The following is a 23,177-nucleotide window of genomic DNA, read 5'->3' as shown; positions in this document are numbered from 1 at the left end:
AGCACTCTCATCTCTTGACACAGTCACGAACACTGCAAAAGAGGATCTTCAATTCGGCCTCCAAATGCGTTGCCACCCGCCGCGCATCTAAATGGATGTGTTTAAGTTGTCACTTGCGTCGCTGGCGGACAAATTAATCCGAGTTTCACGGGAAAGTAAGGTAATATTAATGAAGGTAATCCATATTTACATATTTTTTGATGTGATCTATTAAATTTATACCCTATCAATGTTATTCCTAGCAATTAAAATCATTATAATGCAAAATATTGGAAAAAAGTGGATCGATTTGCACACATCAACTCGCCGCGGAAATACTTGAAAACCCATTAAATTGCGACCGAAGCGGCAACAGAAATCAGCCTTCAATGGAATGGAGTGGGGCCTCCTCTACGCAGTCCTCTTGGACATAGTATTGCATACAACTAACGCTAACACCTTGAACCATTTTGTTCAATACTAAATAATATCTTCAAATTCTACAGCAGTATTCCCTCCATGGTAAATTTTGGCCGTGATGCTCGAGTAAATGTTTCTAGGGGCTACTCGACACAAAGTGAACATTTCAAAATGATAGTTGTATTATGAAAAAATAGCTCCGGAAACAAAATACATGGGAGTACAAATACGATCGGTGACGTGTTGGAGCCCTCATGTGCGATTTCCCACCGCTACACGGCTTTTTTTTGTGCGACCATATTCTTTCTTTGAGACAGACACACGCAAGGCTGAGAGCTTTAGCCTTGTCTTGTGGCCTCCACGCGGGATAGAAGAAAGCTCCATAGACTATAGGCACGGTGGGGAAATGTATTCATGAATTGCGTGAATAAATCAAACTAGCCATATGATGCCATAAAGGGCATAGATAACCATCATCACTGGTCAACAATCCTAAGATTAGTTTGACGCATTTCTCCACTCAATTCTCCTTTCAGCTCATCTTTTCACGCCTTCGAATTTATTATCATTCATATCCTTCTGTATCTGCTCCATTTTTTTCATTCGAAGTTTTTCTTTTCCGTTCTTACCATCTACTTGCCCCTCGACGATTGTCTTCATCAAGTCATCATGTCTCAAGATACGGCCTATAAGGCTGTTCCGTGTTCTTGCCAGAGTTTTCATGAGGCCTCTCTTCCATGCTACTCTCCTTAGGGCTTCCTTATTTCTTACTCGGTCGATCCATTCAATTCTCGTCATTCTTCTGTATCATCACGTTTCGAAGGCCTTCTTCAATATGCTTCATTTCTCCGCGGCTGCCATTGTATTCACTCCCGTAGAGATGAATATTCCAAATATTAATTCTAAAAAACTGTTTCCTTACTTCACCTATGTTTAAATTTACCACTGCATGCATAAATTTCTTTTCATGGAAGGCTCTCTTCGCTTGTAATTTTCTGCTAAGAATTAGTTTCCTTTGTGCTTATTTTCAGCTGATATTTACCCATTACCCTACCCATAGTAATTAGAATATTTTTCGAACACTTCTCTATCTCCTCTATGACGGCTAAGTCATCCTCAAATATTAACATGCTATTTTTTTCTCCATGGATATTCACTCCCGGAGCATTTTCTTTGATTTCGTTGATGGTTTTCTCGATGTAGAAGTTGAAAGTTACGGGTGAAAAAGCATAGCTCTGTCTCACTCCTTTCATAATTCTTGCTTCTTCTCAGATGGGTCCTCATTTTATCACCGCAACTCTGTTTTTCAATAACCTGTGGATGATTCTATTGTCATTGTAAAGAGCTTCAATTTCTTTAAGGATTCCCAGCATTGTGTTCCAATCCACGTTGTCAAAAGCCTCCTCCATTTCCCTGAACGCAACGAACGCTGCAATGTTATTTTTCATTCTCTTCTCTATGAGTAGCATAAGGGCCAATTTTGTGCCTTTCCTTTTTCTGAATCCGAATTGGTTCTTATCCAAGTACTCTTCCGCGTTCAATTCTTCTATGGATGATCCTTGTCAGTATCTTCCACGCAAGTGTCTTCAGGTCCTAAGATTTTCACAGTTTTCAGCTCTTTTCCTTTTGCGAATTGGCATTATAATATTCCTTTCGAAGTTCTGTGATAACCTCACTTGTTTAATACATTTCACTTACCATTTTATACAGCTGGTTGAGCGCATTTTCTCCAGCATTGAAGAAATAAAAAAGTACAAGAGTACAAAAACAGAACAAGGATGGAATAGCTATAAGAGAATAAGAAACGAGAATTGTCGCAAAGCGAGGAAAGATAGAAAAGCAAAGATGAAAAATATCGGTGAAGACGTTCAGAACAATCTCCTGCGTAAAAAAATTTAATAAACGCTAGTTGTCACCTTTTCAATCGGGTTTCCCTCATTCCTTTTGGAAAATGCAAACAGCAGCTTGTCTGAGGAATCGCTGTCTATCTGAAACCATTGTGGGAAATTTACACTGGAGATCGGGAGAATTGATAGGGAGAACGGCAAATCATTTTCAGGACGCGCTATTATTTAAGCAGGAAGTATTTTTGTTTGCCGCAGTTATGAGTAGGGTCATGAGGCCTCCACATTAGGGTGGTCCTTATTTTAAAGTTTTCGAATTTATTTTGGGACGCCCCCAGTTTTGTTCCATTCGATGAGAAAATAAATCGCGAATATTATTTTTGCAATCGGATGCCGGGAAAACGTGCCGCATCGCACTTAAAGTTTTGAAATTTTGATATTTCTGGGTGTTTTTCGGACATAATTGAAAATCTCGGACTATTTTATCACATATCTGCTTTCTAATACGACTTGTTAGACATTTTTAGTGTATCACCTCGAATATCTGTCATTTCTGCCCATTGCTTCCCGGGATATCGCACCGGGAGCGAGCGTGCACCACCCTAGTCAGACACTTTGGGTGGCACGCGGGTTGCATACTCTCTATTTTTGTTGCTCATTCTCTAAACTTTATCAATATAACCTTGACCAATAAACATAAACTTTAAACTTTGTCAATATAACCTTGAATATTTTATATATATCACTTATTATTACCAAAACGGGCTTGGTAGCAATGGTTTAATTTCAATATCTAAATCTTATATCAAAGTGCTTCTGTCTAAATTCAGAGTATCGTTTCTGAGAGCTAACCTCCTGAGTGGTCTGTGAAGGTGCTTCTCCTTGCATGTACTTCTATGCCACTGTACAAGCTCTAGGTTTCAACTTATGAGATTTTATTATTTTGCACCAGAAAAAGGTGGGGTTAGTTGAAAGTTAATAGACAGGTGGGGGAGGAGAGGTTTTAGGTTTGGTGGATTTCCACCATAAGAGGGAGAAGTAGGTGAGGAACCGAGGGGCTAATGAGGGTAGGAGTACAGGAGGAGAAAGGGAGGATTGGCGAGGTCACAGGGCACAATAGTAGGTAAATGATGCATCATGGGTCCAGGCGTTGTCGATTCGGGTATAGAATAATAAATTCCCGGAAATGATGGCTACCTCCTCTTTTCCAACCCCAAAAAGGAACTTTTACAGTGATATTTCCTAGTGACCATCCACCTGCGTGAATTGACATATTCCTGGAATTTGTTCCAATCAGTGCCACTAGAGAGAAAATTCCCCTGTGATCCACGTGCCAATTGTACCAATGCCATTCCTGTGATAATTATGGAAAACTACAAATCAGGCAGGCAGGACAGGGGTTCTCGAGAAGATTACAGGACGCTGTCGCAGATATTATGAAATTTTCGTTGCAGTTGTAAGAAAAATATCACCTAAGAAAGGGCTGCAGAGAACTTGTCGAATTAACTGTATAGTCCACATTTATCCAAGCACAATGTGTGTACGCGTGTATTCACAAACCAACGTCTCTACTTCCATCCCCCGTAGGTCACCTGGGTGCGGCGCAGGCAGTTGCAGCACCGCCAATGACGGCCGGCGACAGCGAGGTGCAGGCGAGCGGCGGCCTGTGGGACGCAGAGGAGCCATGCCGGAACGCCGAGGTGTGTAGACGCTGCACATAATCAGGGCCGGGTGTTGGACGACGGACTGGTCTGGAAAGTCAGGACTAGCTCTCGTGTCCCTGTTCATGATGAGCGCGAGAGAGAGCGCACACAAATTGTTCGGAATATTGATGGCGAACTTCGCGAAAAATGTGTGGAGAGGACGCAACATTTCCGATTTCTCCGCAACGTATTTTGAAAGCTATGATAGTGTTTTGGGTCACTAGGTCTTTGCCTTGTCAACATATGCCCGTATCCCAAATTTAAAAAATCATCGATATTTTTGCAGATATAATTTTTTTCATTTGATATACAGGGATTTTTGGACAAGGAAGTGGCTTGAGTTTTAAACTAGTACAAAGTGACCAAGGCACAAATTCCGATTGATCGAGAGAGGTTGATGATCCGTCCTATTAAAAAAGGTTTTCAGCGCTCTGAAGTCGTGTCAGTTGTAGGCAGTGACTTTTCCCCTTCCCCACATTCCAGCTGCTTTTAACAATATGGTAGTTTCCTTTATCAAAGAAAACGAAAGGCATTGATTGCGATTCGTTACCCACCATTAGTGTATTTATAATATATAAATTATTTGGTTTTAGAAATCCCTGTTTAGACGAATGTTAATGGTCAATTTTAACTGCATTTGAAAAAGGCGCCCATGCGATGCCACTCCACGTGACGTCACAGGGACCTAGATGCTATACGAGTAGTCAGGAGTTTTACATTGTCTGAAATTACCAATGCATGTATGAGGCACAGAGCTCAGGGAAAAGATCTCTTAATAATCACCTATTAAAATTGCCTATGGTCGGAAAGTTTCCTTCGCTTGATAGGGTATTAATAATCCTTATTTTAGCCAATCGCTACCTGCTAGCAGCCTGCATCGTAGCGGCGCTCATAGCCTCGAACAAAGGTGGCCTCAGACAGAGGCAGCCGGAACCAGAATGACGTCATACAGACTTTTCCCAGCATTCATACTTAGCCGTCGCGTTTTCGCGGGCTTAAAATTTTTCAATTTTCATTTAATCGCGAAAAATAGATATCGTCCGGTGGCGGTGCATGTATATACGCATAGTAGCAAGTGCATACCCAAACATGAATGAATTATAAGAGAAAACTATTCCTTTACCACGACTTAGATAAAGATCCTGTCTACGTATGGATGAAATATTAAGATCCGAGCACTACAACTTGTTTAATTTCGGGAAATTTTCGGAAGAGAAGAGGACCGATATCATAAGATGCCCGTAAAAGAGAATCGCACCTTAGCCTAACTGATTACTATATTAGCTCCTCTATACACTATATACACTCCTCTTTCGCAGCTAGTTTTCTTGAGATGAAAGTGTCCTCACGTCTTCTCTTTTCATGCCGGGTCTAATTATTTGAGTTTTTCAAATAGTGTCAATTGTCTCCCTGGCATTCATTACTGCGGATTCTAAATCCTTAATGGCCGCATTTTCTGAGTCTATCAATTTTCTCTGTTGTTGATCTTAGAGTATACTCACGAGTGGCATTACTCCATGGAAGACTTCTAACCAAAACATAAAAACTGGCGGTTCAATCTTAAGGCTTAACCCTCTTGCTTGAGCAATAGCACTACTCTGCCTATTGCTATTTTAATCAGCTCCAAACACTCCTATAATGACTCTTTGTACTCACAAACGGTTTCAACTAACCTCGACTTAAAATTCCACCTAATACTATACACGCCAGGATTTTTTTCCAACCACTTTATCTAATAACTTCACCCTCCGCGGGGAATTGAAAAAAATGGAGGAATTTCATTTAGATCAGCGAAAAATATTCTCACAGGAGTGCTCTCACTTGTAGCTTGAGCCATAAACAAATTTAACTTATGTGGGTAGCAATACACATAATGCGAGAAAGGATAGTCTTTTTTCACCAAGGCTTGAACTCCAGAGTGACGACCACTCATTACGCTGCCTCCATCATAACTTTGCCAAACTACCTATTTTTCTTATGTCCGGAACCACTTCAATCAACACTTCTTTGATTTTCGAGGACAAAGCCAAAGTGATGCACTCGCTGGGATTTAAATATGTCCAGAATCGTTCAATCAGTTTCCCATTTGGAAGAACATATCGAAAAAACCACCAATTGATAGAGCGAGGATAATCCGTGTTTTCATCAGCTATAACCAGTGCATGATTTGCTGTATTTATTTCACTTCTAATTTCCTCCTGACTTGATCTTGACAAACTTGAAGCATGCATTGCAACATATCATTCTGGATGTCTTTAGATGTTCTGTATGAAGCGTTCACATGACTCTTAGAACTTGCGTGCCTCTCAGCCTTCTGTTTTAAATGAGAAAGATCACTAAATCCACCTTGCGTTAAAATGGTGGATTTGTCAAGAGCAAGTATCAGGCATGGAAAATGGAAAAGGCGATTTGTCACATTACATCCACGCAGTAATTTGTATTTCGCAAATACATTTTCATTGAACATCCTGGTCACATCCTTTCCTTTAAACTTAGTAGTATGGATTAATTCCAATACCAGTAAAGGTCTTCCTTGCAACGTTAATTGCAGCTTTTCTTCAATTATTACCTAAGAAAAGTTCGTATTTTTCAATTCCTGGACCGTATTTGATTCATAACATGTACACTGTCACTAGCACGAACTGTCACACATTGTACAGTCACTAGCACGAACTGTCACACATTGTACAGTCACTAGCACGAACTAAAACTATAAGGGAGGGTATACGAAACGAAAGAATTTTACCTATTCCACTTCAAATTTAGAAATATTGATACTATTTCTAAATTAGCACCGTTCAACTTAAATTCAATAGAGAGCTTAAAAATGTTAATAGAATTATATTTCAAATTCACTATGTAGCATAGAAAGCACACCAGCAAATTGGCTTCTGGCTTCGTAAGTATTTCCCTGTTTTGTAAAATTGAAAAATCGGATCTGAGAAAACACTGGGGAAAATGTTTTCCAACTTGAAGTATTGATAAATGCTGAAAAGTGTCTCCTTCGCATTGCCTGAAATTTTCAACAAAAAATTGAGTAACTCATCAGTATAAACAACTCTTTACCCGTCAGTGATTACTCTTCATGAAAAAGGTCAAACGAAACGGAGTGATGCGACTTCTTAACATATTAATAATATGTGATACCAACTTTTTTTGACGAAAATGCTTCCGTCCTTACTGCATCTTAAGTAAAATTAAATACTAGTGGGCGGGACAATCTCTAAGCACGAGGAGAGCCTAATCCATGAAACATCACTTCTTTCCCATTCATGAAGAGAATGTGCTTCGGAGATGACTTCAGCTTCAGCATCAAGGAGAACGAGTCGCCGGGTGTGATGGGAGTGGTCGGCCGTTGGCGCCTCTGTCCGCAGCACGCAGTCTCCTACAATCTCGCCAAAGGTAGGAAAACTTCCCTTCACCACTGAGAATTTGGCTTCAGGTACCTCTCCACTCCGCTTTCCCATCAGGCAACCTTTTTGTTTTTAAACATTTCTTCTCTTTCACAGAACATCAATGCATAGAATTCCAAATAAGGCATTTACAGTCACAGTTCCTCACACTTTATTCAATGTATATATATGTACACACACACACACACACATATATATATTCACACACGCATATATATAAAGTTCTATAAGTGTATAAAGTTACCCGCGGCGGAGAAGATACGTGTGTAGTTTGGAGAGGAACTCTTGAAGGTCCTCGGTGTTATTGCAGGTCTTATGTCCACGGATGGAGAGAGAATACGGGGTGGAACGCTTGGTGTATGGTGGATGGCAACTGTTGTGGTGGGGGTATTGCTTTTTGTTAGTAGCTTTGATATGAACCGATTTCTTGAATTTGTTGTTGTTAAAAAGGTGTATGTCCACAACTAAGAAAGTGATATTAGTGTTGGAGATAGAGGAAGTGAAAGAAAGAGAAGCAGAAGAGTTGATTCAGGAGACAAAGGTGTGATGAGAGTATGTCATGAGACCAGAGAAGAAAAATGTATCTAACAATAAACCAAAGTAGAGGTTTTAGGGGGTAATTTGTTAGGAAATTTTCTTCGAGCAGGCAGAGGAAAAGATTGGTATAAGAAGGGCTAAACGGGTTAAACCTGTATTGTGGAAAAATGAGATGCAGGTAGCACATAATATAAATGCTTCATGTCACTATCACTAAAACATAGACCCATAAAAAGAAAAACTCGAAGCTATCGAAGTTACAATAGGACAGCGGTGCTGTGGTAGAGAGAAGAGGGTCAAAATGCAGTCTGAATAGGACTCGAACCCAAGGCCTTCCGGTTACCGGCCGGGTGCTCTAACAGTTGCGCTCAGATTTATCATGATTTCGGCGGCGGTTTATGTACAAAAAACACCATTTGCTCTGTCCCATAAGAGTAACCAACGCATATACATTTAAGATAGAGAGAGAGACCAGTGAAATATGATATTCCTCAGCAGGATGCGTATCAAAAAGAGCTCTTTTCGGCTTCCGCGCAAGCAATCAAGATTGGAAGGGAAACGTCCCAGATCACGTGATCCTTCCCCACCCCAACCTCTTACCTCTACGTGTCTGGGAAGATCGTTACTTCACACATCCAAACATTCCGCATATTTTTTTCTATCAAATTTAACACTTATATAGAAGGAGGTGTACTAAAGCGTCCCATTAAGATCTACCTATAGTAGTTAATTTGCATATATTTCCCTTTTTTACATCATGAGCGGTCAATGCTGTCCCGAAATTTTGCCCAATGCACTGCTACTTTGAGTGCTGCTAATTCACATTCATTCAGAGGAGGGTTTCCTTGCATGCGCTGTCCATCTCTTGTTCTTTTGGCTGTTGCGATGACGAAGGGCTTTCAATGGACTGGAGGGGGAAGGACTTCCAATGGACTGCTGAGGGTCACTTGGCATGGTTTGCAGTGCGCCATCTTAGCTAGACAATGGTCATTATCACTCATTCGCTGACGTTGTGCTCCGCTTCAGCAGATTATCTTATTAGCTCCGTGGTCACTGCCTGGGTCAGCATCTTAGTGCATACATTTCATAAAGGTGGCGTGGAGTATTTCTCCAGTTCTTCCAGGGGATCGGGTCGGTGTGGTGCTGGAGTACTGGCTTCCCTCTGTTAGTCTGTTTTCAAATCCCGGCGGTGGCAGTGATTTTCGCAGAATCCCCGATCCCTGCCAGAAGGTATAGTGGAGGACTTTATACGTACAGCACTCTGTCCGTAGCATGGGACGTTAAGCCGTGGTACCCTTGACGCCTTACGTTAAGATGAGGCTAATGCCGACGCCAGGTTTCTCTCCACCTTTCATTCCCAACCTTTTCCTCGTGGCGCAAATGACCTCAGTTGTCGGTCGCCTCTTGATGAGCGGATTTGATTCGGTGGGCGATTGTTAAGCGTTTGTGCGGTGGAGGTATAGAAATGGGTGATCTCGTGCTGTTTTGGCCAAAGGAAGCGTGACATAATCCTTAACAGGTCCTCATATATCTGCCACGCCGTCAATAACATTTTTTCAACTCCCTTCACGGCAGTAAACAACTGCGCAAATTGCGCTTCGACTATTCGACCCACGTCGGAGCGAAGTCTCCGATATCCGTTAATGGCCGGCTATTCACCAAATTGGAAGCGCCGCGGGGTGGCGACTACCGTGCACGGCCGGCGATCATTGGAAGCTTGTGGTGAGCACATTTAGTGCCTGTTGTGCCTCAAATGCGTCGATGACGGATTGCTATAACGCCAGAAAATTCCAACCTTCAACACAAATGGAAAACCCCTTATGCATGCAGTACAAAGAATATTATAGGTACATATCATCTTTTTCGTTATTTCACGGTCTCTATGGTAATTCCAGCCTATAAACATGGGCGATTATATCTACATCTACATAATACCCTGCGAGTCAAGTCTTGGGTGCTTGGCAAGGGGTGATCAATCACCAGCATCCATCATGCAATTGGATTCCCACATGCACACCGCACGGTACAAAAAATTCACGCATATTAACAAATTATACTACCGTACGCTGTTAGAAATAATAATAATATTCAGAAACATGCATTAAGTTTTACATAAGTTAGTAGGCTGCACTACAAGTCATCTAATCTATTTATGAGTTCTAACGCTGCCGTTATAATCTTTTATTGATCGTGGAAAAAAAGACATTCTGAATCTGTCTGTTCTACAGCCTATCTCTTATTTATAGGATTTGAACTTCCGTAGTATGTTGGCGTCCGTAAGATATGGCTAACTTGGTTTCAAAAAACACTGCTCTTGAATTTATATATTATTACCTCGGCCTACATTAGAAATTTTATTTGAGAATAGTTTACCTTCCACTAAATGGTGATTTTCCACGTCTTCTTTTTTAGATGTCTTTTTCAGTATTGGTTGGCCACAGCTCTCCCCTTCATATATTCTGGCATTCTCATCGTTTCCGCAAACCGCTCACATCCCATGCCCTCCATTCTCTGTTTCCAATATTCCAGTCCAGGCCTTCCTCTGCATCTATTCCTTCCACCATCCTTAAAAGATTCTATGCACCCATCTCTCATGCCGCAGTGCATGTCCAATTCCGTCCTCGTGTTCAATTCCACCGCACGCTCCTCTCCCCCTCCTCCAAACTTCTTCATTGGTCACTCTCCCGGTTCAGCTTATTTTTCATCTCCTCCTAAAGCACCGCATCTCAAAAGCCTCTAGTCTTTTCCTCTATGCTTGCCCGACGGTCCATATTTCGCTTCCACGCAGCAATACACTCCACGCAAAGTCTTAACCAACTCTTTCCTCAGCGACATTTTGGCTGTGCCAGAAGTAAAAAGTTTCATTTTATTATTAAAAGCTGCCATTGCTCTTAAGTATTCTACACCTTATTTCTTTTGTACTCTTATTATAAGATGATTTTATCGATCATGAAGTGTTTTAATATTATATGATTTTCCGCTAACGCAGGGAAAGTCAGAGGGAAATGAGAGATTTCCTGAATTCATACCTTTTCAAAATCGTGGGGTTCCCTATGTCTATTTAACAATTACTAGTAACCGCAGCACAAATAAGTGGTTGCCCACAGACTATTTTAGTTTCACATGCGAAGAAGATACAAATGAGAAATGCCAAGAGAAAAAAAGAAGATTTCAACCAGACGATAATTTATTGAAGCAGAGGTTTAGCAACCATATAAAGAACTGCAAAAGCTACCCAAGGACAGCGATAGACAGCGATCATTATCTACTGATTATGAAATGCCATCTGAATTTCAAGAAATTAAATAAATCAGCGGAGAACACATGGCAATTAGAGAAACTAAAGGAACCAAAAATCAACAGGCCTTTCAGGATGTAGAGGGGACCATGATATGATTAGATCAGACTGAGATATCAGAGGAGAATAGCTGGAAAAATATCAAAAGTGGGCTTCAGGAGACCGTTAGAGAAGTTCTAGGGTGAAACCTTGACCCACACCTCTGACAGTTGGACTTTTTTTTGGATTTATTTGAAATGACTTTGCGTGTGACTATTTATTCTGTGTCTTGGACGCAAATGTTCCAGATGATGACGTCATCACCTAAGTCATACAGTATTAAATTTATGTGGAATTATAAAGTTTTTTACATTTCATTATGTTAAGCCTCTTCCATGGTCGTGAAAACGATTACTATAGGGAGAAGGAAACTTGTTAAGAAAAATCCAAGGATCATGAATGAAGTCCTAGACCGTATTGATGAACGGAGAAAGTCGACAAATGTGAATACTCAGAAAGTACAGGCTTGTGACCATTGATTAAGGAACGGGGTTTGTCGAAAAGCTAGAGAAGTATACATGATGGACATATGCAAGGTTGTGCGAAATAACCACGTACAAAGGAATTTGGAAGCAGACTACAGAATAGTGGGGAACCATATCAAGGAACAGAGTAATGGATGTAATTCCATAAGGGATGTACATAGAAATATTTTGATTGAAACCGAAGACAAGGTGAAGAGATGGAAAGAATATCTGAAGGAGTTATAAAACGGAAGCAAAGTCAGATCAAAAATTATGAAAGAGTAAAGTGGTGTAGATAGGGATAATATGTGAACCAGCATTATTAGATTTGACTTTGATGCTGTAATAAGAGACCTGGGAAAGAATAAGGCCCCAGGAATAGATGAGATTCCAGCATAGCTTATTGTAAGCGTATGGGAGAAGGCTTTCACTCAACTGTACTTATTGTTAGCTAACTGCGATATGCACTCAACAGGAGATTTACCTGGCGACTTCGAGAAGAACATCATCATTCCTACACCCAAAAAGGACGAAGTCAGTGGAGAAGTGAGACGATTTACGGACCATCAACCTTATGACACATTCGTCGACGGTACTGACGATAATCATCTGCAGGAGAATAAAACGAAGCGCAGAAGAATTCCTGGACGAGGTACTATCCGGATTTAAAAAAAGCAAGGGCACAAAGGAATGAATTTGGCTGGTTTAAAAAAGGTGTGTACTGTCCCCCGTAATTTTATATAAATGTTTAACTCGAGGAAGCGACCAATTAAATCAAGCAGAAGGCTTTGGCTGTCATTTTCCACGGAGAAAGACTTAGTATGCTACCACTTGCAGAGGACATAAAAGTATGAGCCGAGACAGGGTACGGTTTGAAGAAGACATTGACAAATATGGAAATTTCACTTGCCAGATATCGGCCGAAAGCCAACAAAAAAGACTAAGATGTATGAAATCAGCAAGAGAGAGGAGCTTATGGCAAACATAAACTAGGATAACAAAATGTTGGGGGGAAAAGAAGTAAAACAGTTTTGCTACCCAGGAAGACGAATTACGGACGATGGAATAAGCAAGAGAGAAACAGTAGAATAGAACAGAAGAAGAGGGCTCTCTACAAAAAGAGGAATCTTCTTACAGCTGAGAATACAAGCATAAGTTAACAACTCATCAGATACTACATGTAGAGCATGTTTCTCGATGGAAGCGAGGCTTCGACGTAGATAGCAGTAGAGAAGTCATGAGCACAAGCATTCGAAATGTAGTGCTACCGAAGAATGAAGAAGATAAAATGGATCGACCGTGTCAGTAAGGAGGAAGTGCTAAGAAGAGTGGGAGAAAATAGAAGTCTTCTAAATACGTTAGGAAGGAGACATGATGGCCTGATGTAAACAATCAGAAGACAAGAAGGGATGAAGAGCAAGGGACGGCCCCGAAAGACTTACATTGGATAGATTATAAGGGAAGTAAAATGCAAAAGAGAAGAAATACGTAGAAATAAAAAGGCTAGCGGATAGGAGAGAGGAATGGAGAGTTGAGAAAAAGTAATCTTAGGATTGTTGACTAGTTATGATCATGGTAAGAATTGGAGGCAGCCTACCTAGGCATCGGCGTACCCAGCGACGGGCAGGAGGGGTCACCTGCTCCCCCCTCCCCCCTAGAAGCAAAAATCGCAAATGGCTTTAAGGAAAAAAATATTGTTTCAAGCAAAACATTTTAGAAACTAATAAAGAGCTGTTTCAGTTTCCTTAAGATGTTGATTTCATTCACCTTTCCCATGCTTATATCTTACCTACAACTTGAATAACTATGGCTTGCCCCCCCCCCCTAGTTTTGATCCTGGGTACGCCCTTGTACCCAGGTAAGCACATTTAGAAGATGAAACAGATTAGAACTTTTAACTCCGATATTCAGTCAGTAGAATTGATTCCCAGGGTATCGCTTTCCACGCATTCCTTTTCTCTGCCGTTTCAAGTGAAAGAGGTACAATTGTTGAATCGGAAACGAAATGTGAATTATAGTGATGACGAGGCAATATCGAAAGATCGTGACTAACTGCTATCATGTAATCTTGTTACAAGTGGGCAGCACCATTACAAAATTTTAGGTGCACAGATAATTTTTTTCGAAGCAATGCTAATACGCTCATTGATACAATTTTTTCACGAAATGAATGTTTTGAAGAAAAAATACTTTTACTGAGAAATGAAGTTAACTGATAACATGGAAATGAAAATAGTGTACTCCTCACAGTGATATAAAATATTACATAAACACTTCCATAGAGTGGAAAATTATTGTTTACATCTCGGATATTTGTATTATTTTATTTATTACGTATTTTAAAAGTGATTGAACCATTAACATTATGAAAAATTTCGTTACAGGGCCTTCTGATCTCTTTGAAATTAGAAAATCCCCAGATAACAGCTGGCAACTCCTCACAAAAAAACCGTTGGATAGAGAAGAGGCAGATCAATGGAATTGCACTCTTGAGTGTCGCCTAAGTTCAACAGGAGAAAAAATTAAGATCTTTTCAAGGAATATAACCATTCACGTCATCGACGAAGACGACTCTCCACCAATCGCGAAGATTAAGACCCATAACGATTCTATAAGTGACCCAGAAGTTAAAAAGGTAGGTCATTTTAAGTTTAGATTTTAAAATTCTTTCGGGACTGTTCAATAGCAGATCGGTAATAACAAATTTTATTCACAAATAAACCTGGCCAAATGAAGAAAAAGTTGTGGAACCTATGAAAAATAAGGCAAAAGAAAGGGCATAGCCGAATAAGAGGGAAAAAAGTCCCCCCTTCGGGATTTTTCCCGGACTTGGGGCATAGGATTTGGGATCAAAAAGGACTAACCTCCCCATTCTTCGAGCCCGCTAGAGGCCCACCAGGGCCGGCTAGCTCGGATATTAGATTACCACTGTTTTTTTAATGTCTCGGGATAGAAAGCATATTTTTCAATGCAGGGTGTAGCATTTGAGGACCCTCGAAAACCTCCGAGTAATCTATTTCAAATAAAAAAATTCCAGACACCCAAACCCCTTCCCCCACTCCTTTTAAACTTAGAATAGCTTTCATTGGGAAGTTTACGAGATTTATTCAGCGTCCTCGAGGACCTACTAGTCAGATATTCCAAACTGAAAAAATCCTATACCCCAAGTCCGGGAAAAAGCCCGGAGGGGGGACTTTTCACCCTCTTATTCGGCTATGCCCTTTGAGATCTCTCGGTGAACATATTAGCCTCGGTCATCGGCCATTTATGGAGGGAGGGTCACAAATCGACAAATTTGGTATTTTATGGTCATTCCCTATTGGTTTTCTTCCGAGCTACTGACTCTGGGACAAAAATGTTGTGCATTTAGACGTATCTGCCACCAGGCCGGCGCTTATTTTTTCAAAAAGATCCGATTTAAAAAAAATCGTGCCCCCGGTGTGTCATTTTCACTCACTCTAGATCCACTCTGCCAGCATATAAGGGGAGGGAGGGACTACGGAGTGTCGTGCGAGTCGAGAAACGCGCGTCGTGCGTGGGAGGCGGAGGGGCGTGCGGCGGGCACCTTTGAGGCAGCGTTCCGCCATGAAGGAATCAAGATACGACTAAGCAGTTGAAACTCTTGCCCAAAGGGCTCCAGCATACCAGTTTTACCAAAGAAAACGTTTTATCTGGGTCGAAAAATTCAAAATTCATAATAACTTGATTAAGGCGCTATAGGCACCTTTAGGCGCCTCAGGCACGCATATCCGACGTCGCACAAAACTTACACTTTTTCGTAATTTTTTCCTCGCCATTTCGCACATTTTGAGACCAAAAAGTTTGAAATCGGATCATTAAAAAAAGCGCCGGCCTAATCTATCTATCGATATAGGAACCAAGCCTACCCCTTGATATCGAGTTTTCATTTAAATGGCCGCCATTAAAAATCCGTGGAATTGAATCTTTTGCTATTTCAAGGTTCGAATCATTTACTCAGAAGAAAATAAAGGCATCGTGGATAAAAGCCCACCCTCAGCGTCATCATGTATCGCTTAAATGTGTGATCATCTCCTAATTTCCTCAACGAAAATCAATTTTCATCGCTGGCTGTGTGCCAATTCCTTTTTTTTCTTGATGTCTTTGCTATCTTAAAACTAGGGCCAGAGTCTAAACACTGGACTTCTAGTGGTTCTCGACGCAGATTCCGTTGGGGTGAATAACTACGTGATAAAGATCGATGGAGATAATAGCCATGGAAAACTCTTCGATATTTCCCTCAAGAAATATGACCTGAGCCTACCAAAGCATGGGCGGCAGACGAATGAGCTCGGGTCACAAGAAAGCGATAGTGAAAACACTGCGATGCATCCTCCGAGCACAGCAATTTACATCGGTGAGCCCATGGCTAATGGAATTTCTTCATATTCCTCATATTGTTGCTTGTGGAAAAAAGAATTATTTTTCCATGTTCCTGTTTTCCATGTTCCGCGTGCGGCGATTGGCAGAAGTGACATTTTCCAAGAACACCAGGCTGACCGAAGATGAGTATCTGATCAAGTTAACCCTGATAGACGTCACCCTGAAAGGGGGAGAAAACGGCAGAAATCAGGTCAGTGAATTCTATCTCAGACTTCGGAAATATATCAAAGAAAAGCATGAAACTGATTGATTCCAATTCTGTGAGAACATGATTTTCTCAATCGACTGGTAATAACGAAAATTATTTCAGAATATATAAGTTATAACCATAATAGACTTCCTGGTATTCCATCATCAGCTACTTAAATGCATAAAATGTTACAATCCTCCTGTGTTTCTTATGAAAACTTGGAGACTTAACAAGGAGGCGTATTCTCACTGTGGATATTACAACTTGAATTAATTGATTGATTCTTTTGTAATAGAGCGGATACAAATAAGCGAATTCCTTGCGTTGACGAAATTTTGACATTTTGTTACACCCTTGAGCCTTATATGGGTTCTCGAACTTCCTTTATAAAGCCAGATACTGATTTGAAGCTTAAATTAATATAACAGTTTCAAAACCGAAAAAGAAGGCTTCCAGTTGAAGAGAAACGAAAGAAAATTATATGATAATAATCAATGATGAAAATATTACAAAGATACATAGTTTTATTTTTCTTTGATCGCTACATATATTTCGGATAAAAATGGAAGGAATAGATTTAATAAAAACTCCGCACTGCCAGAATAAAACTTATGGTGTTATGAGCATTGAGTTAGTAACTAATGCTAGCATAATGAAGCAAACGTACTCCTTTCCCAATTAAAAAAAGTAACGTACTTAGTGTAGGACATAGATGAAAGATTTTTCTCGACAAAGTTGGCTAGCATAGGATAACATATTCTGATCTGTCCTTACCGGATTTCACTGTTATAAGAATACAAAAAAAATATTGATGCTGTTTCACGGTATTTCGAAGCTGATATCTAGAAAAGTTGGATGGCATATACTGGGAGTGAGCTAAATTTCCTCATAGACAAGTATTTGAGTACCTACATAGATAGGTCTACTAACCTTTGAGTGCGGGAACGTTTTTATACGTTTTGCACGCTAACTGCGGCATTTACCCAAATATTTTATTGCTACCTGGATATCTTGCACTTGGGCACTTTCCCTCACCATAAGGATCGCTAAGGGGCTTAACTCTACCAGACTGGCTCACGTGGAAGGGGATGCCTACTGCACAAGGGGTCTCTTTTGCACTCGCTGCCAGCTAAAATCGTGAACTCCCGCAGCCCGAGGGTTATGTCACCACTTCAGAATCCATCAAGGTAACGGCGTGCTTAGGGACGCATTCAAGTATCCTCCTCAGGTATTTGATCACTCGTCTGGGAATTCATGTACACGGATTATGCAGAGAAACGCATATATACCTGCTTCGGCGGTTGACTAAATGCATGGTTCTGTGAGTGCTATCTAGGTGCTCGACTGCCTATACTAGAGAACACACGGCAACCTCCTCGAGTGTGCTTAATAAATGCCAGGATGCGTTCTTTTTCAGGTCACCATTGATCTCACGCTTGTCGTGGAATCCAACGAACGTTTCCTCCAGCACAAAGCTGAAGCGCACAGAAAACTCTTTGTGGAGGAAAGCGAGGTGGACATCACTTCCGCCTACCCGGCCTACGTCCGCCTCCCCTCCTCCGCCGCCAACTACTCGCGACTGGCGCAGCCTCCGCGCAGCTCTGCGCCACTCAACGCTAGCTTACTCCCGCCCGGCTCGCCGTTCGCCGTCACACCTGCGCGAGGCATCTTCTACCTGCGCAGCGCTGCGAAGCTGCGCGCAGGCTCCTCACACCTCGTGTCCATCGTGTGGGGCAAGGGCGGGCAGGCGGCGCAAGTCAACGTGACGGTGGAGGAGTCGGCGCAGGCCCGCTGCCAACAAGTGGCCTGCGCCACGCGGAAGTCGGCAGAGGCGTGCGCAGCCTCGTGTGGCGTGGGCGCACAGGAGTGGTGCTCGTGGCGTTCCGCGCCGCCAACATCCGCGCCGCGCCTCTCCCCCCTATACGCCACGTGCACACCACACCCTGCCACCTGTCCCGACAGTGTCTGCGACGAACTGGAGGAGATGGCCGACGCAATCTGCCCGCAGGACTGCACGCGTGAGTCTGACACCCAACCCTCGCGTTGAATCGGTGACCGAGAGGTGGAAATCCCAATTGTGGGGCTATCGGTGCTCGCCTTCTCCTCCACTTTGGGCTGCACCACCTGCACGTGTTGACTCGGAGGCGTTGTGTTTCAGGGGAGGTGTACGGCAGCGCCCGGCGGAACGAGCGGGACAACAACGGGCGCGGCATCAAGAGCGCCACGGGTGTGTGCTCCTGCGACCCCATCGGCAAGTGCTCGTGCGTGTCGGTCGGCGGCAAGATGGCGGCCGCCGCAATCAGCACAACCGCCCCTGCAAAAGGTAAGCCCCGCCCCACTTCATAGCCATTCTCATCTTCAACTTTGGTCTATCGTTGTACACTTCAAACCTCAAACTACAACAGTAATAACTTTCCATGCAGGATTTAATAAATCAACAAATTGAACACCAAGAGCCATGATTTCTGCGCTAACTGCCATCACAAAGGCCTTTAATGGTTGTTTCCGAATGTACCAAAGGTGTTATAGTATCTAGAATTGGATGCTCTCCTTGTGTGTCACGATTGCCAATTGCATTTCTAGTTCAAAAGTTGTCATTCATTAAGTCAGTTTGGCCAAAGGAAGAGTCTCCGCATCTAATGTAGATAACTTCGTAGGTTCTTGCGAAAAAGCTTTAGTTATTATGAGTCGTTATTTATGAAATGGAGCGTGGAAAGTGAATGATACATACTTACATTTTCACATGGATTTGTAGAGTTTTCTGGTAATCTAGACTAATGCGATTTTTTAGGAAATTAATTTTCTCTTCTAAGACGAGTCAAAAGATACCAGGATGGGCATCATTTGGTGAAGCAGGTTGGGTACGTTGCTAGTGTGCCTCTAGCGCTCTCTCTTTCCAGGAACTTCCTTCCAGTGCTACGCTATCCTTCCTTTTGACATTCTTTAGCAACCATTGAACTTTCATCAATGAATGAATAATGTTCGCTGGTGGAGCCCTCAAGAAGCAGCGAGAAAGCATCTCTCGCAGTGACTAGAGACTGATGGGTCCGAATCACTCAAAGCATACGCCATGCTACATTTTGGTGCAGCTAGGGATAGTCCTGCGTGCCTTGGGTAATATAACCCTGACAAAATGAAAATGCAGCCAGGTAAGATCATAGGCATGATTTGAGGACCAAGTTTGTAACTTTATCTGAAGGGTGATAGGTCATAAAATGTTCCATTTTATTGGTCGAGTAGAGGAAATGATTGCAGAATCCAGAGAACATGTTATAATCACAGACCGTCACAAGTTGGCTCAGCATTAAAGGCTTTTCAGCAGGGATGGCAATAGAAATTAAACGAAAGTCAAAACCAGTAAAATTTCAATAGTTTCGTTCCGAGGAGCGAAATGTAGAAACGAAATGGATTTTAGCCTTTAGGGGCTTTCTCTATCTCAATAGCAAGTCTTATCGACGTTGCTACGTCGTTAGCTTATTGAAAATGTTGACTAACGACAATTGGTTCTCTCTATGCTATCTTAACGATATTTTCTCGATGGCACTAATGAAAAATGTCGATGGCCTATCCGGGTGCTCGAGAGCACGTCTTAAGCTTAGCGACGCCCGCCACAATGTTTTTTCGGTATCGGTTGCTCAGTACGTGGTGAACTTTTACTTCAGCTACAACAAAGCGATACAGGTAGTTTTACTTGGAAAATTATAGGAACACTTTTGAAGAGGGGCGAAGAGCATTGAAACGTGTTTCAGTAATCAATGATTATAAAGAGTGGCAATGGAGTCATTAATTTTTGCGGCGGAGCAAACGTTGTCTTGAAGTAGATTTAAGAAAGTTATTTATCTTGTGAAAATTGGTGTGAAGATAATATTTACACATTCCAATTATGGTGCTTGGATTATTTTTAGAGTCGGTAGTTCCTATCGCCTCTATTGATGGCACTTCACTTTTTAGGTGGGGAGCTAATCACTTTTGAGGAAAGAGCAAATGTAATCGAGCGTCTAGTGCAGAGATGACGACTTAGGAATACTCAGCATCCTAATTTTGACCGGCGTCTTAATTCAGAACAGCCTTTTGAATTAGCCACGATTTGGCCTTAACACGGATTCTTTGACGCCTTTTTTGGCACGCTAAAGCCATAGTTCACGAAAAATAATTACGTTTTTCCCATTTTACTCAGAACTCGCTAGTCGTCAATTTTAATTTTTACTATGCTGTTAAACTAAGTCCTATCGAAAAATATGCCAGTTTTTCGATGGGTACAGGCATACACTTATTTTAGTAGTTTCTAATTGCAGTGATTTTCTATGCCTAATTGTGGCTACCAACGATTAACCTATGCTACGTTTGGCTTTTTTGCGAGTTTCATCAGAAAGTCGATGCCTCCATATGGTGGGTGACTATGAAAATATTTGTATAACTTCCTTAAATACACCTTTTTTCTATGTTTACTTTATTACGTCTATCTTCACTTTGCGTAGAATATAATTATAAGTAACAAAAACACTAACAACATCAACACTTCCATAATCATTACTCAAGAAATTGACACTAGAAAGCGTAAAGTATGTGACACGAGTTCACTATCACAACACTCGCGATATTTCCTTCCACGACATCCGCGTAATCTCGGTATTTTTTATCAACGAATTTATTTCATACAGCCCAAAATATGATGAAAGCGTCAAAAAGGTTTTCTAATTGAATAATTACCCTTGTGGAAGTTGTAGACTTTCAGTGAACAATAAGGCAAACGATGTAAACAAGCCGTGGCTGAAGATGCACTCTGAAATTTACATTGTTACAATGCTAATAAAAGTATTTTTTCACCACTAATCACGAGAGTAAAATTATTATAGGCGTAGGTGAACGATTAAGTAGCAGACTAAGTCCTTTTGAAGATAATTATACTTGAAAATTACGATACATAACGCACCAAAGGTTGCCGATATTCTTCCATCGACGACTGTTGAATCCTTAATAATACACGCTTATTTATATTAATTTCCCCCTTACTTTATTCCATGGATCGTTCCTCATGGAAATATATTACGACACATTATAAAAACAGTAAATAAATCCACTGCTAAAATAATACTCATCAGTTTTTTTCCATCGCCTATTATCCTTTTCCAAATCGACTGGTGCGATCTTTAGCAGCTTATTGTTAACGTATGGTGATTATTTATTGTTTATTAGTGACCGTTGTTGGGCGTTGCTTCTTGATGCTACCGAACGGAAAAATCTAGGCATTGTGGTTGGTTGAAAATTCTAGCTTCACTCGCAGGCGCCGACGGTGTATTGTTTGCTATCGACGAGCCGTGGTCTTGTTTTGCTACGACGTGCTGTCGTTAGGGTAAGTTACACTCACTTTCGATAGGGTGTCGTTGCAAGACAGCACTTTCGTTAACAACAATTCTTTACGTAGTGAGAGAAAGTCCCTACTGGGAAGCCTAACTCAGGGTCGAAACGGAATCGGAGTCAAAACGACTTCGGGTTGAAGCTAAACTAAAACTCCGGGACGAAACGAAACACAAATAATGTTTCGCACCGGAGGGACCTCGTGCTTCACCTTCGAACAGTTAAGTATCCACCCACATACCGAGTACGAAGTATGGTTGAATGAAGTAGAGGTTCGGCATACCGCCGTTAGATGCATGGGTACTCATGTTTTTACCACTAACAGGAGAACGGTGAACACAAACTGGCTATTCAATTTTTAAGCTCGATGTTTTAACCCCTCTATACGTATGTCAAACGTAATGAGTCGAAACTATTCCCTCCATCTCCCTCCACTCAACTTTTGGGATCGAAACATAAGCGGAGTTTCGATTAATTTAGCTTCGTTCCCGGGAGTTAAATTTCGTCCCGGGTCGAAATTAATCTCATTGCTGATTTTAATTTCGTGCGGTTACAAAACTAAACTTGGCCTCGTATTTTCGTTCCCCTCCGGGTGGAAACGAAACATTTTCGTTCCGTTTCACTTGCCATCCCTGATTTTGAGGCAATATATTTCAAGACGAGAACAACGAAATGAAGATACTCCACCATAAAACTAATTTAATTAGCTTCTCTGATACAAATAACGTAAAATCAGCATAAATTCATACGAACGGGCGGATGGATTTACTTATCATGACGACGATAGTCTAAAATAATGAGAAATTATTTAACGGGATCCCTATGTCATCCCTATGTAAAGCAAAATTTAGTATAAAATTATGCCAACATTGATTTTAACAGGAAATAGATGTAAATGGAAGCAGCAGGGAATGAGTAGTATGCTGCCGAACGCTGGTTGCGGAAAGAGATCATTTGGAAATGAGAGATCGTTTTAAAAAGAAATTATTTAACAAAAACATCTACATAGCAGAGAAGACATTTATGGACGACAGGAAACAGTTCATCTAATCTTATTACCGAATAGAGAATGTGTCTTCGTAGCATTGAGGCATGGACAGTGACAACCATGGAATATTCAGGGGTGCAAGGGATTATTCGACATGTGGTGCCACAGAGGAATGATAAACGTAAAATGGACGACTATGCTGTCACATAATAACAATTATGACGGAAAAGTGTCATGAGCAGAATTTCCCTGACAGGCAAAGGGAAATATTGAATTGACTTTAACTTTCTGTCTCATTATCAGTAAGATTATATTCAATGAATCAAACAATTCGTTACTTGATATTCTTGAATTAAATATGGAAAATTAATTTCTTGCTAAACTATGAGATCTATATAATTGAAATTTCACTTTTGAATAGTTCTACAATCATATTTAATGCATGAGAGCCTATATGCATTCATTTTTCTTTCCATAAAACGAAATTATAGTAGCTTTAAAAAATTCTGTCCTTTCATGAAGGGTTTTAATTTCATTGTACGC

The 23,177-nt window shown here is 41.2% G+C and overlaps 1 protein-coding gene across 1 annotated transcript in view; it reads left to right on the top strand.

Annotated features, from left to right (window-relative positions):
- LOC124171435 (proto-oncogene tyrosine-protein kinase receptor Ret) overlaps window positions 1-23,177 on the top strand; it is a 56,370-nt gene that overhangs the window by 8,971 nt on the left and 24,222 nt on the right. The window contains exons 2-8 of the mRNA XM_046550605.1: window positions 3,831-3,943; window positions 7,225-7,348; window positions 14,082-14,332; window positions 15,838-16,072; window positions 16,185-16,288; window positions 17,706-18,306; window positions 18,447-18,611. Of these exons, the coding sequence (XP_046406561.1) occupies window positions 3,831-3,943; window positions 7,225-7,348; window positions 14,082-14,332; window positions 15,838-16,072; window positions 16,185-16,288; window positions 17,706-18,306; window positions 18,447-18,611 (1,593 nt within the window). The remainder of the gene's footprint in view (window positions 1-3,830; window positions 3,944-7,224; window positions 7,349-14,081; window positions 14,333-15,837; window positions 16,073-16,184; window positions 16,289-17,705; window positions 18,307-18,446; window positions 18,612-23,177) is intronic.

This window comes from Ischnura elegans, chromosome X (genome assembly GCF_921293095.1).
Source record: "Ischnura elegans chromosome X, ioIscEleg1.1, whole genome shotgun sequence".
NCBI lineage: Eukaryota > Metazoa > Arthropoda > Insecta > Odonata > Coenagrionidae > Ischnura > Ischnura elegans.
This window is presented reverse-complemented; position numbering and strand designations above follow the sequence as displayed.